Raw genomic sequence first — 23230 nt, 5'->3', positions numbered from 1 at the left:
TTCTACTTACCTATCTATGAAGTACCTGGCCTACATATCCACAAAGGTACCTTTGTACCTCTAAACTGCACAATCATAGTTTAATGAATGACCCTCTCTAGAGATCTTTTGGAAAATAAGGAATGCCAATCTGGAGGTCTCTACAGAACCAACACAGTCTGTTCCCACATGGGAATCTAATAACTTAGGCAGACAGTGGATTGCTAGAGCCTCAGTGAGAGCCAACCTAGGGAACAAAAAAGCATCAAGGATTCCAGTTGCATGAGGGGAATGGGTGATGACCAGCTACTGTGAGTGAGTTAAGCAAGCACACTGGTTTTGATAAAAATAACAAATAACAAAGCCACACTATGAGGCAATGGATTCCACCAATATTTGCAGCAACATTTGAGTCAATCCCTGGAGAATCTAGGATGATAAAATGTGTTTGACAGAAACAGTTTAACTAAATTATCATTTATTTACTCTTTAGGAGTTTCAGTTGTACAAATAGCATCTTTCACAGTGGACAGTGGGAACATAATAAAGAGACATGAACAGCTTGGGCTTCAAACCTGTTGAGACAAGTTGGAATCTAGACAACACTGAAGCTCTTTTAAGATGTAATTTCTTTTAAGCATTTTTTAACTTTAATAGTCTCAATGTATGTATAAGAAAGTGAATTCAAATAAAATATGTGGTTTTGGTAATAATACATACAGGAAAGACCATCACCTTTAGTTCCTTGGACAGATTTTCTGTCTTGTTCAATACTTTTTCCATACGGTTATTTTTTTTTAAAAGGACATTCTCTGTGTAATTCTATACCCAAGAATAAGAAAGAATCCAGTCTCTGGGCTCTGTGTCTGTCTGATTTCCCTGCTTCAGGCGGCTTTAAACTTTTCATGATGGAACCCACATATTTCCATGAGTGTCTGGTGCCTTAACATAGGGGATATTCCAAATCCATGGACGATCTGAAACGTAAAGAAGATGAACGAAATTCCATGAAATTCAACAATCCAAGGGAAAGGTCACTTCAGTGTTACTGTTGTACAAGACATGATAAGCTTTGCCCCAAACAACCCCAAATGTGAAACTGAGAAGAAATGTCCTAATCACACACAGAACTTTGGGTGGAGATCTTGAGCAAGATTTATGGGAGGACATCATCAAAAGAGTCACAGAATAGGCACTGGTCTGCAACGCTGGAGGGAGCTGGGGCATTCAATGGTGCTATAGATGCATCACAATAATCATTCTTTCTCATATAAGACTCCTTTGGAATGTTTGTACTACAATTTAGACCCGTTGTTGACTTTTATCCTAGAACATTCTTTTTCTAAGCATTAAGTGATTTGGGCCATATGAAAAAAAAAACAAAAAGGATGACACATGGAATTCATTGTGTACAATTTAGTACCAGAGTAGCAGATAGTAAAATAATGACGATTGCTCAGATTTCTACAGAACTTTACGCTAACTAGCTGTATCCTCACAGTGACTCTATGCCATAAGGTAGCCCAAGGATCACCTCATTTTACAGCTGAGGAAAGAGACTCAGAGGGATGAAATAGTTTGCTCATCATCACAAAGTGATTAAGCAGAAGGGCCAGGCCTAGAACCTAGGCCTTCTCTTTCAAGGTCATTTGCTATAGTAGATATCACTAGACTAGGAGTCAAGAGACCTTGGGTCTTAGTCTCATATCAAACACTGACCCAACTGTGGGAAGTTCAATTCACTTTCCTGGTCTCAGTTTCTTCTTATGTGATATCTAAGCTTCCCTCCAGCCCAGAATCCTATGACTCCCTCTCTTTTTTCAATTCAACTTTTTTTATTAACACATCTTTTTTTCTTCTCTTCCTCCTATCCTCCCCACATTGTGGGGGAAGGAGGGGAATCTGGGAGGGAAGAACGGAAAGGAAAAAGAAAACCTCTGTAACAAATATGTAGTCAAGTAAAACAAATTCTTGTACTAGCCACGTCAAAAACATATACCTCTGAATTCTATGATTCTGATCATCAAAGCTGGTTCCTTTGAGAGATGTCTGCTGTTAAGTAAAATCCAGAGGAACAGAGAGAAGAGCCATGAGATGCTAATTTAAATAACTGGGAAGCCTGGGCTTGGACCACGTATCCTTCCCCTAGTTAGTACCTTGCATATGCATTTTCCATTTCCCACTCTTTCCACTTGGTCCTCCCCTCCATTAATACTCAATAATTTCTCCACCATGGTGCATACTCGGATTTGCTTTCCAATAAATAATGGCCTGAAATGATCAAACTCAAAAAATATGTCACTTGACTAATGTTTCCATTAAATATAGCTGGACCAAAATGTGATTTTTTTTTAATGAGGTCAATACAATTTTTCAATCACTAAAAGAATTGTGGCATTTAATAGTTTAAATAGGGAAAAAAAAACCCAAAGCAACTGTATCAATCTTTTTTATTAGAAACAGCCTCTGCCATTTCCCCTCAAGTTTTTTTCAGATTGTCTGTTTTTCGTTATGAATCCTCACTGAATATTTAAACACACACACACATTTATATATTCTGATGGTCTCCCTTTAAAAGAACAGATGCCGATTTATTTCTGCAAAGCCAACACTTTTGACTTTGGGTATTACTCTCCGGCATTTAGATTTGCAAGGGAGTCCAAATTTTCTATCCTTATTAACGAGTCTCTAAAAACGTCTTGCTCAGATGCCTCAGTGTGACATGAAGGTGACTGGGATTTTAAATGCTACGCCAATGGACCACAAACTCTGGCAGGTTGTGCGCTAAGCTGGAAAGGCCTTGAGAATGAGTCTGGCTGCAGAGTGTACAGTATGTCTGGCATCCAAAGACTAGGCTCGCTAAATCTGGAGAGGCTCGTCACCAGTTTGACTGGAGAGTCATGAGATTTTTTCCGCCATAGCAACTGATATTGACTGTTTACTAAGACAGAAGAATTGTGACCTGAATCAAGGGAGAGACGATCCACACCAACAGAATTATGGAACCTTAAATGTATTGGAGTTGTTGTTGTTGGGTCTTTTTCAGTTGTGTCCAACTCTTTGTGACCTCACTTGGGGTTTTCTTGGCAGAGATACTAGAGTGTTTGCCATTTCCTTCTCCAGCTCATTTTAAAGATGAGGAAACTGAGGCAAACAGGGTGAAGTGACTTGCCCAAGGTCACAGAGCTAGTGAGTGTCTGTGGCCATATCTGAACTCAGGAAGATGAGTATGGCCTGGCGCTCTATCCACTGATTACCAAAATATCAAATGAAAAAAAAACAATCAAAGCCTGTTGTAATGGCAAGCAAAGTGGGACTTTTCACTGTTTTTTCTTTTGGAGCGCTTCTCAGCACTAAGGCAAACAACTGCCTTTGATTGAATCAAGAGTCTTTGATGACCTGCTTAAGTCCCAAGAAAGCCCAAGTCCAATGAGCTTGAGTCACATGGTTGTGACATCCTCTGACCCCAAAGAAGTGTATATATACTTGGAGGCTAGCAATTTGCTTTGGGGGCTCACTCATGGGAAGAGTGTTCATGTGATTTAGCCAGACGGGACTGGGTAGCTGTTAAGGAGCCCCCTGGCTTGTGAAAACCCAGATGTTGGTGCTTCTCTCTGGTAACTATGTATGCATTGCTATGGACACAGTTGGAAGCCCTGTCTGCTGATTTGTGTTACTGCTCTGTTTTATAAAATTTCTGCTTGTAATTTCTGTTTGTGTTTTCTCTGAAGTTCAGGGTGCTTTTCCCCCTGAACTAAGTGAATGATATATGTATGTTTGATTAAAGTGAGACTGTAAACCCCTTAAAGTTGCTTTCCTTAGAAAAGCAGGTCAAAGGACCTGTGCTAGTAGCTCTCCTGTGTGCTTACACCTCCACAGCAGCTGCAAGCAGCACTGTTGTTACACCTGTCTGAGACTCGAATGGTGAATTATCTCCAAGCTATTCATCCGGTCACCTTGAGTCACTTCAATATGAGGTTGCAGGCTCCTGAATAGGTCTTTGCCAAGAAAACCCCAAATGGGGTTACAAAGCATCAGTCACAACTTGAAAAGTGTTAAGCCATCCCCTCCTTCCACCTTGAGCTTATGCCATTGACTTTTCAATATAAGTACAGGATTTGAGTGTATCTTTCAGGCCTTACTGAATCCTGATGCTTTCATTCAACCAGCTATTCTTCTCAACTTTGTTACTCACAAAATCTGGTAAGTGTTTTCCATGTCTTTATTCAAGTCAGTGATTTAAAAAAGTTAAACAGAACGAGTCTTGATATAAAACCCTATGGTGTATCACTAGAGGCTGCCATCTAGGTTGACATTAATCTATTATCGATCAACACTTTGCATCTGACTTAGATGTGCAAAAGCCAGATTTCTTAGGCCTGATCTATCTGATCATAGATATCACATACCTGATAGATAACTCATCTATCGACACAGCCAAGAAGACAACACTAAATATTTCTGTGAGCACCTTTTGCCATTGTGAGAAGACAGCTTTTTATACTTTTTTGGTAGTTGTTGGGCAAGTGGAAAATATAAAATTCACAAAGCTTTAAGCTGTAAACCACTATTACTAGTCAACTCTTTCATTACTAGCTCTTTTCTTCCTCTCCAAATGGTGCTTGAATGAACATGATAATGCCTTGAGAGGCAATGGAGTATGGTGCAAAGGACATCAGACTAGGCCTCAAAAGATCTGTGTTCAGATTCCTACGCAACTATTTATTATTTATGTGACCTTGGGCAAAGCGCTTAAACTCCTGAACTTCAGCTGCTTCTTACACAAACCTGACCCGTGGGGTTGTCTCCAGGAAAGTACTTTGCAAAATGTACAGGACACACGCAGCATCATGGGTGACTGACGAATGGTGCGAAGTAACTACAACATAGTCTTTCAACAGATGGATTTTCAAAGACTCAGCACTATTGTTTTCGTAGGCTCCGGCCAGGTTATTTCTCATTCTGATGGCTCGGCAAAGCTTCCTTTCTCCACTTCTGGAGAAATGAAAGCACAACCAACACAGCGACCTTGCAAGACTGTTTGACTGATTTGAAGGGCAGGCTGTCAATAGAATCTTGTACCCAGTGACGGCGAAGACTGGATCACCTCCAGAAAGGTCTTCAATTCTTTTCTGGCACTATATTTCTGGTAATTTTCTAAACTGAACACATTTCTGGATTGCAGCTGGGCGTCCCGTATTGTCCATTATCTGCATGTCTTACGTTTGTCTCTGATATGTGAAGATGTTCCTGATTCGCAGACTCTAATTTAATCACCTATTTGAAGGAGACCACAGTGTGCTCAGGGAGTACACAGGAATCTTCCTAAGAACATTATTCCTTGGAGAGAAGAACTCCCTATTGAGTGAAATACTCGAAGAACTTCATCGCAAGGCGGCTTCACCTTTAAGGTAGCCCTGATACTCAGACACTCTCCTATTCTCCAATCCCCCGCCCGAACAATGTTATCTGGGATTCCTTCTGATACAAGCCTCACAGAGTCCCCGGCTTTCTTCTAGGTTTAGTTCCTAGGAGAAGCCTCTCCTGATCCCCTTTCCCCACCAAGGGATCAAATAATATTTGTAAAGCATTTAGCAGAGTGCCTCGCACATAGTAGGTGCTTAATAAATGCTTATTCTATTTCATTACATTGGTTAATGCTCCTTCCTACCTGTAACTATTTTGTGTACTCCCCCATCCCCAAGTAAAATGCAAGGTCCTTGAGGGTGGAGACGGTGTTTTTTTGTTTGTTTGTTTTTTTGGTGAAGTACCCTGCACAAAGCAGAACTTTGTATTTGTTGAAATGAACTGTATCTATCATTTTTTATTATAAGAGGTGGGAGTCAGGAAACCTGAGTTCTAACTCCAGAGCGAACACTGACCATATAACCACGGGCAAGTAACTTCCCCTCTGTGCCTCAGTCTGTTCAACTACAATATAGCTAATATTTAATAATATTTATATAGTGCTTCAAAGTTCAAAAAGTGCCCTGAACACAGACTATCTTCTTATTCCTCACAACCCCCCCCCCCCCCTTTCTTTTTTGAAGACAGAAGACAAGTGAGGCCAAGAGAAAGGGAAGTGATTTGGCCAGGGTCAAAGATCCACCAAGTGCCTGGGGCAAGATCTGAGCTTAGGTCTTCCTGAATCCAAGTCTGGTGCTTTAGCCAATAGACCGCTTAGCCCCATTTGATGGGGCTAGATCAGGAATTCTTCACTTGAGCTCTTAGGAAAAAAAATTAGTCATTATATTTCAATATAATTATCTTTGTAATACTATGTGTTTTATGGATTTAAACATGTTCTTCATATAGGCTTTACCAGACTCCCAAAGGGGTCTACGAGACAAAAAAGCTTAAGACTCCCTGGGCTATATCATCTCTGAGGGTCTTTCCAGAGCCACAGTTATATGATTCATATTCAACTGAGGCTTTTACCCATTCTTCAGAAAATGGCAGAGAAAGTCCTCTGCTTCCCTTTTAGGGCAGAATCTGTCACTATTAAATTTGAAATTTCCAGAATAAAAAAAGTCCTTATATGTAAGGTAACCAAAACAAACCACAACCCGGCTAATAACAAGAGTTATTGCTATGGGAAATTTTAATACAATGAGGGGAGCACAGTAATTAACCTTGCTGAAACTACACTGACTGGTCATTGGACTACGCACCCCGTCACTGGGTCTGAAGCCCTTCTAGCTTGACAGGACCCCAGATCTTGTGCTCTGCTGACATGGCTCTCAAGAACCCAGGTTTACTTCTACACCAGGAGAAGTCATCTGAGTGAGAAATTAGTGAAGACACAACTCATGTTCTTACAACACTCTGAGAGTTCCGAGATGCCTTCTCTTCATGACAACCTTGTGATGTAAAAACCCAAGGATCATCATTCCCACTGCACAGATGAAGTGTTCTCTTTGCACTCCAATACATTGTGGGAGAACAGCGGGAGGAAGAGGCCAGCAAATAGATCTCCTACTGTAAGTGAATGGCATTTCTGACTGCTAGAAATAAGAGGCATACAACTCATCTGAATGAAGGGTTAGTGTGTTCTTTGTTTTAAAAACTCACTAATGGAGAGAAATTACAGCCTCTATGTAAATTATTAAATATCATGCAAAGAAAATGAGAATCCTGGTGACTTCCCCCTTCTCTCTACCTTGCATTTAATTTCTCCTGTGGTTTCCATTTATTTTTATTTGTTCTGTGTGGTTATCGTCCTTCCTAAGAGGTTTTTGAAAAAAAAATATTTAGAATTTTTGCCTTTGTACCCCTAGTGTCCAGAACATCCTGGGCTCCCAGTAAATACTTGGTGATTGATATCATTTAGGTTAACCAGATGATCTCAGCATCTCATTTATCTTTGGTTACGACAATGGTACCCTTACAGTCATCTCTGGTTATTTGTGCTAGCTTCCATCTTTACTCTTGAACATTCAAATGGATAGATGAACTTACTGATTTAGAAGTTCTATCGATGGTATGGGTTGCAACTCATCCACAGTGCCACTCTTCCCCATGCCCTTTCATACAAACGCCACAGGAGTTTCACCCTACATTTTAGAAGTCTTTGTTTCCTTCTCCTGACACGTGAGGACATGCTCTGGCTCTTTGTCATCCCTTGTCCTTGTGATATAGTCAGCCCACTTTCGCTTCCTATTATAATTTCCTCAATGATTATCTTTTATTCCTGTTCTTCTTTGAAGTTCTACACTGGCATTGTTTCAGGAGCTCATAACTATCATGCACCTGTCCAACGACCTCTGTAAGATTTTTAATTCTTTTTAATTCTTGGAAGACTATTGTATTCTATATTAGCATTCTTGGTAGAAAGAATATTGGTATCAAAAAGATGGGCCTTCATTTCCATTTTTAAGCTTATAGTCAACAGAGCTTTGCAATTTCCTGAATCCAGACAGTTCTCCTTTTCAACTCCCATGCTCAAAGCACCCACTTATAGTCTCTATCCCAGGTATACACGGCGATAGGCAATCTCTGTAGGTCGTCCATCCAAATGCACTTTATAGTCGCAGGAATATCTAGGCAAAAGACATTCTTCATCCACTTTTTCCACCTTCTTATGTGGATGTTCAGGCAAATCTCTTGATTGGTTATCCATCTTTTCTTTTTTAAAGCAGGTTCTCTCTGCAACGTTCCAGGGCTTGATGAGACCTATACAATGGCACCTACAACCGGAGCATATGCAGGACGTCACAATCTACAGAGAATTTCTCTCCACTTAGTCTGTGCTGGATCTCTCTCCTCCATCACATTTTTGGTGAATAAATATCTCCCTGTTTTGAGCGCTGTTTGTTATCTATGATAAGAGAATGATCGAATGATTCTTTTTTTGTATCTTTCAAGGAATTTTGAATGATTTTTGATGCTTACATCAAAAACTAGTAAGAGCCTTTAAGAGCACTATTTTACTCTACTGAAACAAATGCTAAAAGAAAATAACGAACATATCATAATTATAGTGGAATTTTATATTCTCTACAGCTTTCAGTCAAATGGTAAATGGTAAAGATGCGATCTACTGCTGAATGTAGCTTTGGAAAATCCATTTGTTCCTTACTAATACTCTAAGTGAGGATGCCGTTGATTCATGTATTGAGGACTTTCATGAAGATTTTGTACAAATGAAAGACTTTTTATGTAAGGGGGCAGTTGTTGGTGACTTCTCAGTTGCCTTTTTGAAGTAGTAATGAGGTCCAAGATTTTCCTTCCCTGACTTTACTAACTTCCATCCACCAGGTACTTTGCATACTGATCCCGCAATACCCTTACAATTGTGTTCCTATATACATTTGGTCAATTTGGCTGCTTCTCCCATTTTTTATTTCCTTTAGTGCCAATTCTATCTCTCCTATAAGTATATCTGAGACTGTGATATTAAGAGTACAAGTGTGGTGGCTGCACTGTCCTTAATAGTGAAAACATTTGTTAAAGTAATCTTTGCAGATGTTTTCTCATTTTTTTTTCTATTTCTTGTCCTTAAATGTCTTTGGGATGACTTCACCTAAGTGAATCTCTTGCTAAGCTTTCTTTCTTTAAGCTGTCGTTCACTTTCTGTTGCTTCTTTCTACTTTATGAGACAATATTGCCAATAATCATCCATTATCGTTTTTCAGAAGATTTTATAAATGAATTTATATTTTAAATGGGTGTTACCTTTGTCCACCATCTCCCACTGCTTGGCAAGTAAGTCAAAGGTTTGCTAAGGTGATTTGCTAAGGCTTTTTTGGTCTTTTTAACGGCAGCAACAGATTTATACCAAGTACACTTCTGTGTGTGGGTGCCATTTTACTGTACATTTCCCATTTTCACTGTCAAATACTTAAAACATTTTTTTTCTACTGAAATTAACAAATCTCAAATAAAATAAGCACTTCCATATGTAAGATGGCACAGGATTTATATAGTTCAGTCTTCTGGGGTATATCATAAATTCAATGCATAACTTTTAAAGCTGTTCATCTTGTCTTTGTTCCTTCTGGCCTTCCTTCTGTTTTCTTCAGTGCATTTTAAAAAATGTTCAAATGTGGCTCCCTTCTCTTGCCTACCTTTCCTCTTACCCCCAAATTAAAAGGGAAGTAAAATTCTTTTTAACAAATATATAGTGTAGGAAAATATTCTCATATTTTGACTCCATCACCTCTCTGTCAGGATTGGTATGTTCCTACATCACTCCTCTGGAAGCTGGTTTGGTAACTGTGTTGAATACAGCTTACGTGTTTCAAGGTTATTTTTACTTACAATGTGGTTGTTACTGCATAAATTGGTCTCTGTGTTTTGCTCATGTAACACTTAATTCATTTTTACAAGACGGCCCAGTTTCCTCTGAAGCCATCCCTTTAGTCTCTGCTAACAGAGAAAATATATTCCAATATATTCATATACAGCCTGTAAAGGCATTCCCCAACTGATGTGATACTTCTGTACTTTTCAGTTCTTTGCTATAACAAAGAGCTATTATAATAGACACTTTTTGTATACCTGAGTTCATTTCCTTCCTCCAAGCTGTCCTTGGAGAAATGAGTAAGCATATTTCATTGACATTTTTGGTACAGGTGCAAACTGTCTTCCTGATGATTAGACCAATTTACAGCTCTACCAACCAGAAATGGCAGAATGGGTTTTCCCAGTGCCTCCAACTAAAGACATTTTAGCTTTCCTGTCATCTTTTCACATGGATGGGTGTGAAGGAGAACTTCAGAGTGATTTTGATTTGCATTTCTCTAGTTACAGTGATCTGGACAATGAATTTGACATAAATGATGAAAGTCTGTCTTTCTTCCTTCAAAAACTTCTATTTCATAACCTTTTCTAATCTATCTACAAGGAAATAGCTGATTCTTATTGATTTTAATCAGTTCCATAGAGATGTCTGATACCAGACTATTGTCAGACACATTCGCTGCGAAGACTTTTTTTTTTTCTGACAACTGTCTCCCTGCTCATTTTACTGCTGCAAAAACTTGTAAATTTTCGTCAGAATTGTCCATTTTATCTTCTGTGATCTTCTATCACTTTTTGGTCATTAATTCTTCTATCATTTATAGCTGTGAAAGGTATTTTCCAACCTTGCTCTTCTAATTTTTCTATGATGCATGTGACTTTTATATCTAAGCCACGTATCCACTTAAGAGTGTGTGCATTAGTATATGGTATGACATGTAGGTCCATACACAATTTCTGCCAGACTTATTTTTAATGTTCTCAGTTTTTGTTGAATCGAATTTGAGGTCTTCGGCTTTGTCAAACACCATATCACTATGCCTACATATTTATGTTGCACATAAACTCTGTTCCACTGACTGACTTTTCTGTTTTTTTTTTTAAACTAGTATCAAAAAATTGTGATGGTTATTGCTTTACAGTATTGCTTGAGATATGCTAAGACCCCTTCATTCCCTAGTATTTTTTTTATTATTCCCCTTGAGATTTTGAATCTTTTTTTCTAGATAAATTATTCTTTTTTCTAGCTCTAAAAATAATCTTTTCATTGTTTGATTAGTGTGGCATTGAATGCAAAATTGGTTTAGGTAGCTTTGTTATTCTTATTATATTGGTACAGCCTAAACATAAGCAATCAATATTTCTCAAATTATTTAGTTGTTACTTACATGAAATATTTTGTAGTTGTATTCATTTAGTTCCTGTGTGTGCCTTAGTTGTTGGACCACTAAATATTCTGAAGATTTCTATAATTATTTTGAATGGATTTTTCTATCTCCTTTTACTGGATTTTGCTAATAATTTAGGAAAGGTAGATGTTTGTGTGGGTTCATCATATATATTGTTACTTTGCTGGTTTGTTTCATTTTTTTTGTTGTTGAACCTTTAAGGTTTTCTAAGTAAATCATCATATCACTGCAAAGAAGTGGTTTTGTTTCCTATTTACCTACTCCTGATCTTGCTGGAAATTTCTCTGATTTATCTTCATTATGTATCTGGGTCATGGTTTTAGAACATATTAAGAAAAGGCCTGTTTGTTCCAATGCTTTTTAGTGATTTTAACAGGAATTGGTGTTGTGCTTTGTCAAAAGCCTTTTCTGCATCTACATAATCGTGTGATTTTTACTTTTTCTTATTAATTTTAATTTGTTTATATTTTTCCTAATATTGAACCAACTTTGCAATCTTTGTATAACAGAAACTCAGTAATACTGTATAATTTTCTTGGCATGTTGCTGTGACCGCTTTGATAATTTTAAAATTTATGTTAATATTAATTAGAGACAGTGGCTTATATATCCTTTCTCCCTGTTTTTATCATAAAATGTATTTGGTGGCATCTCTTCCTTTTCTATTTTTATAGTTCATGTATGATTGAAATCATCCATCTCCTCAATTCTTACAGCACAACAGAATTCCAACACATTCATATATCATAATTTGTTTGTCAATTTCTCAATTGATGGGTATTCTCCCAGTTTTTTGCCACCACAAAATATTTTTGTACATATAGGACCTTTTCCTCTTTACTTGATCTCTTTGGGGCACATATATGGCTGTAGTATAGATAGGACAAAGAGCATACACACTATTTAGTATGCATAACTCCAAATTGATTTTGAAAATGGTTGTACTCATTCATAGGTCCACCAACAGTGAATCAATATACTTGTTCTCCTACAGACCCTCCAACATTTTCCATTTTCATTCCCCTCTACCTTTGCCAATCAAATGCGTATAAAGTAGAACCTCAGGATAGCTTTAATTTGCATCTCTCTAGTTATTGGTGATTTGGAGGAATTTTTAAAATATCCCTCCAGATAGCCTATACTTCTTCCTGGCTTTAATGAGTACCTGAAGCATAAAAGTATTTGTTCCTGTCCCTTACTTTTACTCTATATGAATATTGCTCTTTCAAATGACTTTCTTGTAAATAACATAACGTCGGCTTTGGCTTTTTAGCCTATTTCCCTATTGTCTTCTCTTTTATTGTTGAGTTTATCCCATATATGTTCATGGTTCTGACTGCTAACTGTCTAGTCTCCTCCAATCTCACTCCTCATTTTTATCCTTCACACATACACATCTCCTCCTTTACAAGGAATGTATTCAATTCCAGTAGTGCCTATTTAATGTAATCTGCTTCTGTTCTACTTCTTCTCTTTTTCTCTCCTCACTCAGTTCCTAGGCCTCCCCACCGCCCCCTCTCCCCCCATCCAAAGCCTTGCTGACTTTCTGTGATACCATTCCTTTTGTAGCTGTTCATAAACCATTACTCTGATGATACTTCTTTAGACTTTTGCCAGAAAACAGTCAAGTTCAATGACTTTTAGTTTACAGACTTTTGAAAATTGGGACCTTTCAATTCTTTAGGCCGGGAGGAACCATTTCGGGTTTTCATGTTCATTCAAAAATCACTGACATCGACTCAGCATTTACATCCACCAATGCCTTCAGGACCCTGGGATCTACTTGGCAGAGGCCTGATGACCTGAACTCATGAAGGAAAACTGAGCACTTCCACCATCTCCTTCCTTATCTTACATATCAACTTCTCATTAGCTATTTTTGTTCTATTCATTCCAATCAAAAGATCATTCCCCTTTGTAGAGAAAACAGAAGGAAAATAAGAGCTGAGTCATTCGACTTTCTCTTGGTCACTGATAATTACTGTCTGATTTAACCTCTGTAATAGTAATACCAATGTACGCTACCATGTATAGAGCATTTAAAAGTTTTCAAAGTACTTTACAAATATGATCTCACGTTATCTGCACAGTAACCCTGGGAGCATAGGTGCTGTGATTACCCTCACTTTACAGATAAGGAAATTGGGGCACACGGAAGTTAAGTGCCTTGGGGAAAGGCTGTTAGCCAGAAAACTCACCTTATTAAACATGAGAAGCATCATACTACACAGAAGCCATGTGAATGGGATGACTAAGGGCATGTTATCCTCTACAGCCAATACCACTTTAATGAGCATCAGGTAAGATAAACCTTTGAAATGCAATAATTTTGCTTCTCCTTTAAAAGTACTGACATGTTATTTTAACCACACTTTCTCTTGTTTTTAAATGTTCTCCTTTTAATATGCAATTCACTAAAAATAGATCTTTCAACATAGGAAGGAAAAAAAAAACAGTTAAGTGTCTGAGGCCGGATTTGAACTGTCTTTGGCCAAAAGGGGGGCCCAACCCTTATTATTAGTTCTCAATGCAGCTAAAAAAAATCTTTTTAACTGTTAGCTTTACCTTTCTTGTCAGCCTCAGCTTATGAGTTTTACCACTTTTCATTTTTTTTACAGTGTCACAATTATGTATTCAACCTATTACCTATGCTTCTCTTCCATCCTGTGCACATCTTTTAAAAACCTAAGTTTGCTGATGTCTTTCCTGTGTACACACATTGCTTTCTACAGACAACTTCCACTTTCCTTTTTCATCAGAATAGTTTCTCTTTGTGTCTTCAGAATTTCATTCTTGAGAGCTTCCCACTTGTCCTAAACTTACTTCCCCTGTAGAAGTTTAGACTGTGGGCTCTCAATTTTTCTCTGCACCCTTTGAAACCTGTTCCCTAAAATCTCAGACATACGGCAGGCCTGCCTCGCTAATCTGTCAGTCTCTCTCATCCTAAGACAAAGTATTAGTTTTCCTCCAAGGTTTCCACTGTTTTGGAGTCAGAAAGTTCAAATCCTACCTCTGACAGTAGAGAATTAAGTTAGACTCTTGGCAAAGAGAGGAGACAACAAGTAGTTTTCAAGTACTAACAATGGGAAAGGGCAGCAACTTAACTCTGAGCCTTAATTTCTTTATCTGTAAAATGAGGGAGTTGAGCTGGATTGGCCTCTAAGGTCACTGCCAGTTCTAAATTAATGATCCTATGAGCCACTTCCTCCATTTGGATAATTGAGCCCAGAATAGCAGTTCCTATGGCTGCTCCCTCCATCTTTTTAATCCCATATCCTTTGCCTCCCAAAATATATTCCAACCCCTCCATTCCTTAAATGTTGTGTCAGCTAAATCTTGTGTGAGTCTGACTGTGACTTCCATGGGTTTTTAATTCTTTTTACCTGCTTGCAGCATTTTCTCCTTGACTTGGAAGTTCTGGAATTTGGCTGCAATATTCCTGGGAGTGTTCATTTTAGGGTTACTTTCAGGAGAGGACTAGTGGATTCTTTCCATTTTTACTGTGCCCTCCAGTTCAAAGATATCTGGATAGTTTTCCTTTCCATTTAGCTAATTCTAATTTTTAAGGACTTATTTCTTCAGTAAAATATTGTGCTTTTTTTTAAACCAAACTGTTAATTCTCTTTTATAACTTTCTTGTTTAGCTCTCATTTTTCTTCCCACTTTTTCTTCTAACGCTCTTGTTTTGTAAAATTGTATTTTTTCTCTTTTTGCTTCTGCTGCTTTCATGGTTCCGTCTGGAGACCTGCAAGTCTGCAGTGCTTCCAAAGCAGTATGATCTGGGAAGAAGTCTATTCACAGCCCTCCTGATCAGAGCTCTCTATATTCCTGACCCAGGTTTGGGTCTATTGGCTTGTATATAGTTCAGCTTCAGTAGACTGTTGCTGGACTTAGTCACTGTTAGCCTGCTGGGAGGTTCTGCAGGTTCAGAGAATCTGGACGGCTGGCCCCCCTTCAGTCTTGATCTTCTGCCCTGATTTTTCCACTATAGGTTTATGTGCTGGGGTAAAGGTCAGAACAGAATTACGGCTCTGCTTCTGCGCTCAGAACCACAAAGCTACGCTTCTGGAACTTGTTTTGTGCTTAGTACTCAGTTCTGCAGCTGTCTCTCTTCATCCTGGATCTCTTTCAGTCCCAGTGCTTCCTCCTGCCCTTGTGCTCTCTTAACTCCCTTCCAACCCCGGGCACTGGAATGTTCCGGGTCCCATCACTGCTGCTGCCATCACTTCACTGTACTCCTGACCAGCCCCCACCCCAGTGACCACAGACCTCTCTGTCTCTCTTCCTAAGCTTCCTAGAGCTAGAAAAATGACTCACTTTGAGGTTCTGGGTTTGGGCTGACATATTTTCTACATTGTCATGGAGGAGGTGTGTCAGGTGTTAGGCAGAAACGTTTCCTCTCACTCTTGACCCCACCTTACCCTCCACCCTTCTGGAGGATGAAACTTTATTGCAGGTGCTTAATAAATGACTACTGATTGGCCGATTCATTCCTTGAGGCAAGACAAAGAATAATTAGCTGTTCTGCTTTTAGATAACTGAATGGCCCTATCGCGGCGGTCTTGTGCTTCCACTTTGTACGGAGGAGGCTTGTGATATACATTCTGAACTCAGCTGTAGCCTCCTCCAGTGTACTCTGATGACATAACCTCTTTTTGACCCAAACCCTCTCCACTTTGCTTCCCCTTCTGGTCCTTATATTTCCTCGCATGAGTATATCTTCTGAAGCTACCAGGGTATTGCCTTCGACTCTTTGCCCACCAATGTTCCATTAGGATTAGAGATGGTCTTTCAAACCTACATTCCTGTGATAAGTTTCTGATCACCAAGTATCAGTTACATGTATGAAGTCAAAATTGCCGGTTACCCACATTTTGTGCATCTGGTTTTATTGCTTGCTTCTTCCAGTTTTGTTTCCTGTTTATTTCTGAGGATCTCTAATACCAATCTTCTTCCTACATTGTAGCTACTCCCCATATAATACCCAGACTGTTAAGCTATATGTAGGTACTTTTCTCCATTCTCTTTTCCTTTTAGCTTAAAGATATTTTGATCACAGTTGCAAGACTCTAAGTAAATAACATCCTTTCCAGCCCCTAGGGTTGTACCATAATGCAGAAATTATTAAACCATAATCTGGGAATTTGAATTCTATTTGCAGGTAATGTGTTCTTAAACAGCTCTTAACTCCCTAGTATGCCTTTACTTCCTCAAATCCTTGTTTTTGAACAGCTGGAGTGAGATGTTCTTAGAAGGACCACCTGTGTAAGGCTGATGACTTTCTTTTCCAAAACTTCATATAAACATATACAAGGATATAAGATGATATCCAAAGATCTAATCAAGTGGCAAACGCAGAGTCAGAATTCAAGTCTTCTGATTCAATATATAAAAAAGAATACAGGCTGACTTCCTGTCTTAGGCTGATCTTTTGTTCTACTATCTGACAGAAAAGTGACAAATATTTTACACACTGAAAAATAATAAGTCTCTCGAGATTCTGTAAGAATCCTAAAAACATCATCATGTCTTACAAGTTGTCCGTTCCTTTGCCTTCTAGAGCTGAATTGCAGTGCCAACGTTGGAAATCAAGGAACAAAAGATATCTCAGCCCTCATTTCTTATCACCCTGAGATTTCTGCCGTTACTTCTCTGTCCTGACAGTTTTAAGAACATTTGCCAGTTAAAAAACTTACAGTGTTACTTTGAGGAGCTGTGATTTCATCAAACAAGGCACTTTTCCCTCTACTGACACAGACTAAAATTCTTACCTTTATGAGTTGCTGAGTTGAAAAGAGAAAAACAAAATAATCTTCCCTGGGGTTAACTTTCTGACAATGAGCCTTTTCCCAAACTTAGCTGACATAGTCTTTAAAATACAGCCTATGGCCGACTCTGTACTTAAAACATTTTCTTTTACCTTCGTGGGCCCTTCTAGAGTTGAGGTCATTCAGTATAATGCCTTCAAGCACCTGTGATCATCTCTTGCCGGAGATATCAGAGGAGGAGGACTTAAGTGGGGTGAGTTGAATATCACGTGGGAAATTGTTTAAAATCTTCCTAAACAGTCAAAGGAAATTCTCGGCTGATGTTTTCTGGGTCCCTGCAAGACCATTATCATCTTGTCTTCTCAATCAGAAGCTTCTTGAGGGAGATTATTTTTAATCTCTTTAAAGTCTCCCTATCTAACACAGACTTTGGTATACAAGAGGTACTCAAAATATTCTTACTGTTGATAAAGATGATTTTTACTTGAATCACAGAGAGAGGAGCAACCTGAAGAGAATGACCACGATCCAAACTTCACACAAACCATGGATTCGTTCTGACTTATGTTCCACAACAGACTGGGTTTGCATACGGTTTTCAGTGTTCCTAGACTGCTTTGCTACTTAAAACGGGGTTTCACTGCTTAATAAGAAACAAGTAGGCACACAGGCACAGAGTTTTATTCCACTTTTACAGTTTACAGGATTATGTAGAGAGCTAGAAAGAACCTCTTTAGTCAACCAGTTCAATTCCATCATTTTACGGATGAAGAAATTAAGGCTGAGTGACTCGCCCAGGGACATGCAGACAGTAAGGGGAACTGGGATATGAACCCAAGCATGGTGACTCTGGGGCAGCTAGGTGGCACAGTGGGTAGAGTGCCAGGCCTAGAGTCAGGAAGATTCATCTTCCTGAGTTCAAATCTGGCCTCGGACAGACACTAGCTGTGTGACCCTGGACAAGTCACTTAACCCTGTCTGCCTCAGTTTCCTCATCTGTAAAATGAGCTGGAGGAGGAAATGGCAAACCACTCTAGTATTTTTGCCAAGAAAACCCCAAATGGGGTCACAGAGAGTCAGATACAACTGAAAAACTCAACAACAATTCTGGCTCTAGATCAACCAAACATCAAACATTTATGAAGTGCCTACTGTGTGCCACATACTTGATGTGGATGCAAACAGTGCCCTAAGGGCTAAGCTGCCTTTTCCCTGGTTTGTCCTCTAACTTGGAGATGCCTTAAAGTCTCTTGATGCAAAGGTGCCCTAAGAGATGAGTTTCTCTCTCCCTGGCCCCTAAAGTCTCCTCCTCTTATCTTGAAATGCCACCTAACTTACCGTTCCCCACTACCCCGCCATCTGGGGCCATAAAAATTCCAAATTCCGGTCTCCTTTATCGTGTGTCATTGGTTGCCCTCTACCTGTGTCCTTATCCCGTAAATATTATCCTATCCCTAAATCTCCAAACCCCATAAGAAACCCTAAAATCATCCTCCAGGCTGTATAGCTTTTGGTCTATATAAGTCTGGCTCCTTCCCTACATCAGTGCTTTTGTTTAGCTCCTTGCTAAATCTCAGGCCTGCTGCTTTTGTGTCAATAAAGCTCCCAATGGCTACAGAGAAAGTCTAAGTAACTTCTTTCACATTTGATGAACCGGCTCTCCCAACTCTGACCTCAGCACACTGCTAGGCACTAAGGATACATGCATTCATTGTTCATCCCCCTGTACAGTTTCTCAAATCTCATTCCTTTGCTCTCAACTGGTGCTAGTCTAAAGGGTTTGTGATATCCCCCCTTTGCTTATTGGCTCCCACCCTCAGCAGAGCCCCTCAGTGGTCACTAGGAGGGGCATACTCTTTTCAGGAATTTCTTTCCCCTTTTATCATTAAAGCCCAACTTGCTCCTACAAACCCAATCCAGAGTGGTTTTATTTCCCAGGAGCAGCTCCAAAAGGGCCGGCAAACCAACGAGCATGTTTTGTTTCTTTGTACTTTGCCCTGTTCTCAATATGAGAACTGCATAAGTCAGTGCTAGGAACACTTTAAAAGGAGGGAAAGCTGAAGACAGGGGCGCAGAGACGCCACGGCTTTACGGTAGATTGTAGCCTTGACATAGTGCAATCTTTTGTAATTGCCACATCAACATCGGCTGAAATATGAGTGTACAGGACATGTCACTTAGCTCACATCTACCACTTGTGATCACCCACCTCAGAATGGGATGAAACGTCAGGGTCAGAGAAGCAGCCACGTGTGCTGCTACAAACCAGACGCTTACTGGGTGCAAAAGACTCAGATATGGTACTCAGATTAGAAGCCCAGGGCACATGGTAAGGCTGCGAGCTCCTGGAGGCTCTTCTTTCTATCTCTAGCATGTACCACAGTGCCTGGCACACAGCAGTTGTTGTTTGGCCTTCATTCGCAAGAGGACCATGACCTCAGGGAGGTGATGCCATGACTTGCAAGCGAACTGGGTTTAAGTGAGAGAGGGCTGGGCAGAGTCACGAGCCTCACTTTCTCCTCTGGAGCAAGATATAGAACAGGAGAACTAGAGATGCAGTGGGAGACCTTGGCCTTTTTAAGCTAAGGTCTTTCCCAGGTCTCAGTTTGACTGAGGCAATGCCTGCTCCGTGATTAAGGCTAGGTAAGAAATGAGGCAGAGTGGCCTCTTCTACCTAGTTTAAAAAAAAATCAATCTGGAAGGGTTTTTGGCCAAAACACAAACAATTTCTATTTACATTCACTCTGGGACATCAGGTTCCAAATAATGACCAAGTGGGGCTTGGGCTGGGACCTACTGTTAGCCAAAGTGATTTGGGTTTAAGGCATGGTCCTTAAGAAAGAAATCTAGCCAGTAAACTCCAAGATATCCCTGGGAGGGTACACCCCCCAGGCCTCATCCAGTGTAAAGTCCTCACCTCCCTCTTCTCTTCACCCTTCAGGTGCTCCCTTCAAAAGCATTCATCAGAAGAATCCCCTCCCACCACTCAAGGAAGGCCTTTTTCATCTCCCCCTTTCAATCTTTACCCCTCCTCCTCATCTGCTCTCCCACTGGCTATTAGATTATGAGACCAAAGAAGTCACCTTTCCCTCATTGCTAGCCCTTGATCTGACCCAGGCCTGGCACAGAGTAGGCATTTAATAAATGCTTACTGATTATTACTAACTTATCATCAGAGTAAAAACACAAATCCCTCATCCATTGTAGTACAGGATCGCAGAATGATTTTCAAAGCAGGGTTGGCAGTTTAATTTCAGGTCCTTGTAAAAGTTATGAAACTAAAGGTAATTTGGTGAAAGGGGCAAGGGGTGGGATAATTAAACCAAACCTAAATGATAAGACTTTTAGGGTTAAGTGATTAAGATCCATCAATCATATAACTTTAAGTGATTATTATATGCCAGGCACTGGGTACCACAGAACAAGGGCAAAAATGAAAGTCTGTGAATTTAATACAAGGTAAGTTGAGGGGAGGGGAAAAGATCAGGGAATGCTCCATGAGGTGAGGCCAGGCGCTTGGGCTGAGATTTGAAAGAGTCTGTGCAAAGAAACAGCAACGGTAGACTAGTCGGGTTATGTGTGAGAAGCAGCATGTAGGCCAGATGAGCTAGACAGCAGAGTTCATTAAAAAGGACTAAGTGGAAAGGTCATCTGAAGGCAGAGCTTTAAATATCAAACAGGGAATCCTTTAGTAATATCACTTTGGAAGCCTTGTGTAAAATCATAACTAAAAGGGAATACCTGGGTAACTGCACAGTTAAGGGGTGCAGGACTGGCTCTGGAGTCAGGAAAACTCACCTTCCTGACTCAGACAGACACTAGCTGTATGACCCTGGCCAAGTCATTTAACCCTGTCTGCCTCAGTTTTCTCATCTGTAAAATGAGCTGGAAAACGAAATGGCAAACCACTCCAGTATCATTACCAAGAAAAACCCAAATGGGGTCAGAGAGAGTCAGACATGACTGAAACGACTCAATAACGCCTGAGTAATTACATATAAAATACATGATGAACTCACAGATATTTAATTTGCTAAAAAAAAAAATTCTTTTTGGCCAAGTGACTCACTTCAGAAAATTTTCATGAAATATTAAAAGAACCAGAAGCCCCTAAGTGGTAGAGTGGATCACCCAAGAAGAGATTTATGGAAAAGCATGGGAAAGAATCATGTAGGATGAGATGTCATGTGGAACAGGCCAGGAGAAATCAACTCAGGCCAGTCTGGTAGCTCAGGTTTGAGACTAGAATAAAATGAAACACCATTAACAAAGAAAGGTTTAGTTGGCAATAGTGGGGAAAAGATATTCACAGATATTCCACAGGCGGTAGTTTCTGGGCCCCTGTGCATTCCATGCTGGTCTTCTGGTCAGAAGTCTGAGGGAGAAGCAGATTAATTGCTCACATCCCAGCTTCTTTGTAGGTAGGTGCACCAGGAAACTACATCAACAGCCCATGCCTTAGTCCTTTGAACCAATTAAGCCTAAAAGACACTTGCAATACCTTCTACAGAAAAATTAGCCTAGCCTTCCTGGGGGAGGGTGTTAGGTTACTGCTCCTACCACAGCATGGACTGGCTGTAATCCTCTCAGGTGGAAGGAGAACCCACCATGATCATGGATCCATCTAAGTATCAAGTCATTTACAAACTCCTCAATTCTAAAGAATCTTGGGAGGGAGGAAAAATAAAGTTCTTACACAGAAGGCGATACCCTAGTCCAGTGAGTAGTCTGCACAGAGCGGGCATTTAAATGTTATTGGTTGAACTGCTTGATGGAAACAGCAAGAAGGGGCCTTGAACTCTCTCATTTTATAATACAAATCATAACTCCTACAATGCGATGGCAAACACTCAGGTCCAGAGCAATGACTTCTTCAAAGTCACACAGTTACTTAACAGCAAAGCTGAGAAGTGAGCCCAAGCTTCCTGAGAGCCCCTCTACTACGCTTTTTACTATACGGGGCTGGCTCCCTCGTGAAATTGTGTCATGTATTTTACAGAGGCTGTGTGGTAGGGAAGAGAAAGATGGCACCAGAAGTTAGAATGATTTAGATTCAAATCCTACCTCTGACACATATTAGCTGTGTGAATCCTGACTACTTTCTTAATAACCTGTTGGTGCCCCAGGGAACATCCTGAGTATAAGTTAAAGATGAGCTGCTGCTGGTTATCTATAGAGGGGATTTCCATACAAGGAGTTCTTTACACAGACAAAGTCATGGGTATGGTCACTCCTATTTTTTAAAATTCATAATGAATTTACTTGTCAGTTTCATTCTTCCCACACTAATTTGGACTCCAGGAGTTAGGGATTTCTAATGATTCAAAGGAAGACTAGGTTCAAGATTACTTCTGAATTATCAATAAAGAAAGAATTTGTTAAATTAATAGTACAAGACTATAGGGAGACCGGTAATATTACTTAAGAGAATAAATTACTTCAAAGCTGGTCAGAAGCACTACTTACACATAACTATACTGTTAATGATAAACCTCACTTATCTGTTCACTAAAGCTGGTCCAATGGCTTTGATTTCATCCTGGAATCTTGTTAGCATTAATTCCAAAGCATTAAAACGTTTTTGGATACTCCCTAAATAAATTGTATGATACAGACTTTTCAGTGATCCAAACCAGGGAGTGATTCAACAGCAGTTGAGGTGAAGAAAGACTGAAGGGTTTTGATGGACTGCAAGCAAGTACGGACCAAAGTATGATGAAGCAGCACCATGGTGGTACATGAGTGTCACAGACTGTTATTGAGCTAGAAGAAATGATGAATGTGCTAACTATAGAGAAGTATGGGAAGACTTACACGAATCAATGCAAAGTGAATTAAGCAGGGCCAAGAAAACAACGTACATAATGACTATGAGAACGTAAATGGAAAGAACCACCACCATCACAAAACAAAGGAAAAAGAATGCTGAAAATCACAAAAGAACAAGCTTGGTCCCAAAGAAGAGTTATGAAAAATTACTCCCTACTCCCTCAACTGGGAATGGGGAAAGGAAGGGTAAGTGCATGAGTGTGGAACATGCATACAGTGATTGATTTTTTTCCAATGAATTGATTGGTTTGGTTGAATTGTTTTCCTCTTTTTTATTTTTTAAAATTCTTTGTCATATGGCTCTCTGGGAGGGGGTAGGGGAAACTCTAGGCAATGTAAAAACAAAAGATATCTATATCTACATCCATCTATCTGTCTATAAAGGGTGTAACTGGAAAGGTGACATTAAAAAAAAAGTTGGGGTAAAAAAACCAACCTGCCCAGCAAATTCTTTTCTCCATCACTTACAATGCAGCTACTACATTTGAACTCCAACATTAAATT

The 23230-nt window shown here is 39.7% G+C and overlaps 1 protein-coding gene across 3 annotated transcripts in view; it reads right to left on the bottom strand.

Moving 5' to 3' along the window:
* Nucleotides 1–437: 437 nt before the first annotated feature.
* TDP1 (tyrosyl-DNA phosphodiesterase 1) overlaps nucleotides 438–23230 on the bottom strand; it is a 184195-nt gene continuing 161402 nt past the window's right edge. The window contains exon 17 of one of the 3 annotated variants that reach the window (XM_036769574.1): nucleotides 438–956. In XM_036769574.1, the coding sequence (XP_036625469.1) occupies nucleotides 883–956 (74 nt within the window). In that variant the 3' untranslated portion in view covers nucleotides 438–882. The remainder of the gene's footprint in view (nucleotides 957–23230) is intronic. The other 2 variants (XM_036769575.1, XM_036769576.1) reach the window with 2 other exon arrangements.

Source organism: Trichosurus vulpecula, chromosome 8 (genome assembly GCF_011100635.1).
Source record: "Trichosurus vulpecula isolate mTriVul1 chromosome 8, mTriVul1.pri, whole genome shotgun sequence".
NCBI lineage: Eukaryota > Metazoa > Chordata > Mammalia > Diprotodontia > Phalangeridae > Trichosurus > Trichosurus vulpecula.
Note: the sequence above shows the minus strand (reverse complement) of the source record. Positions and strands in the feature narration are given on the sequence as shown.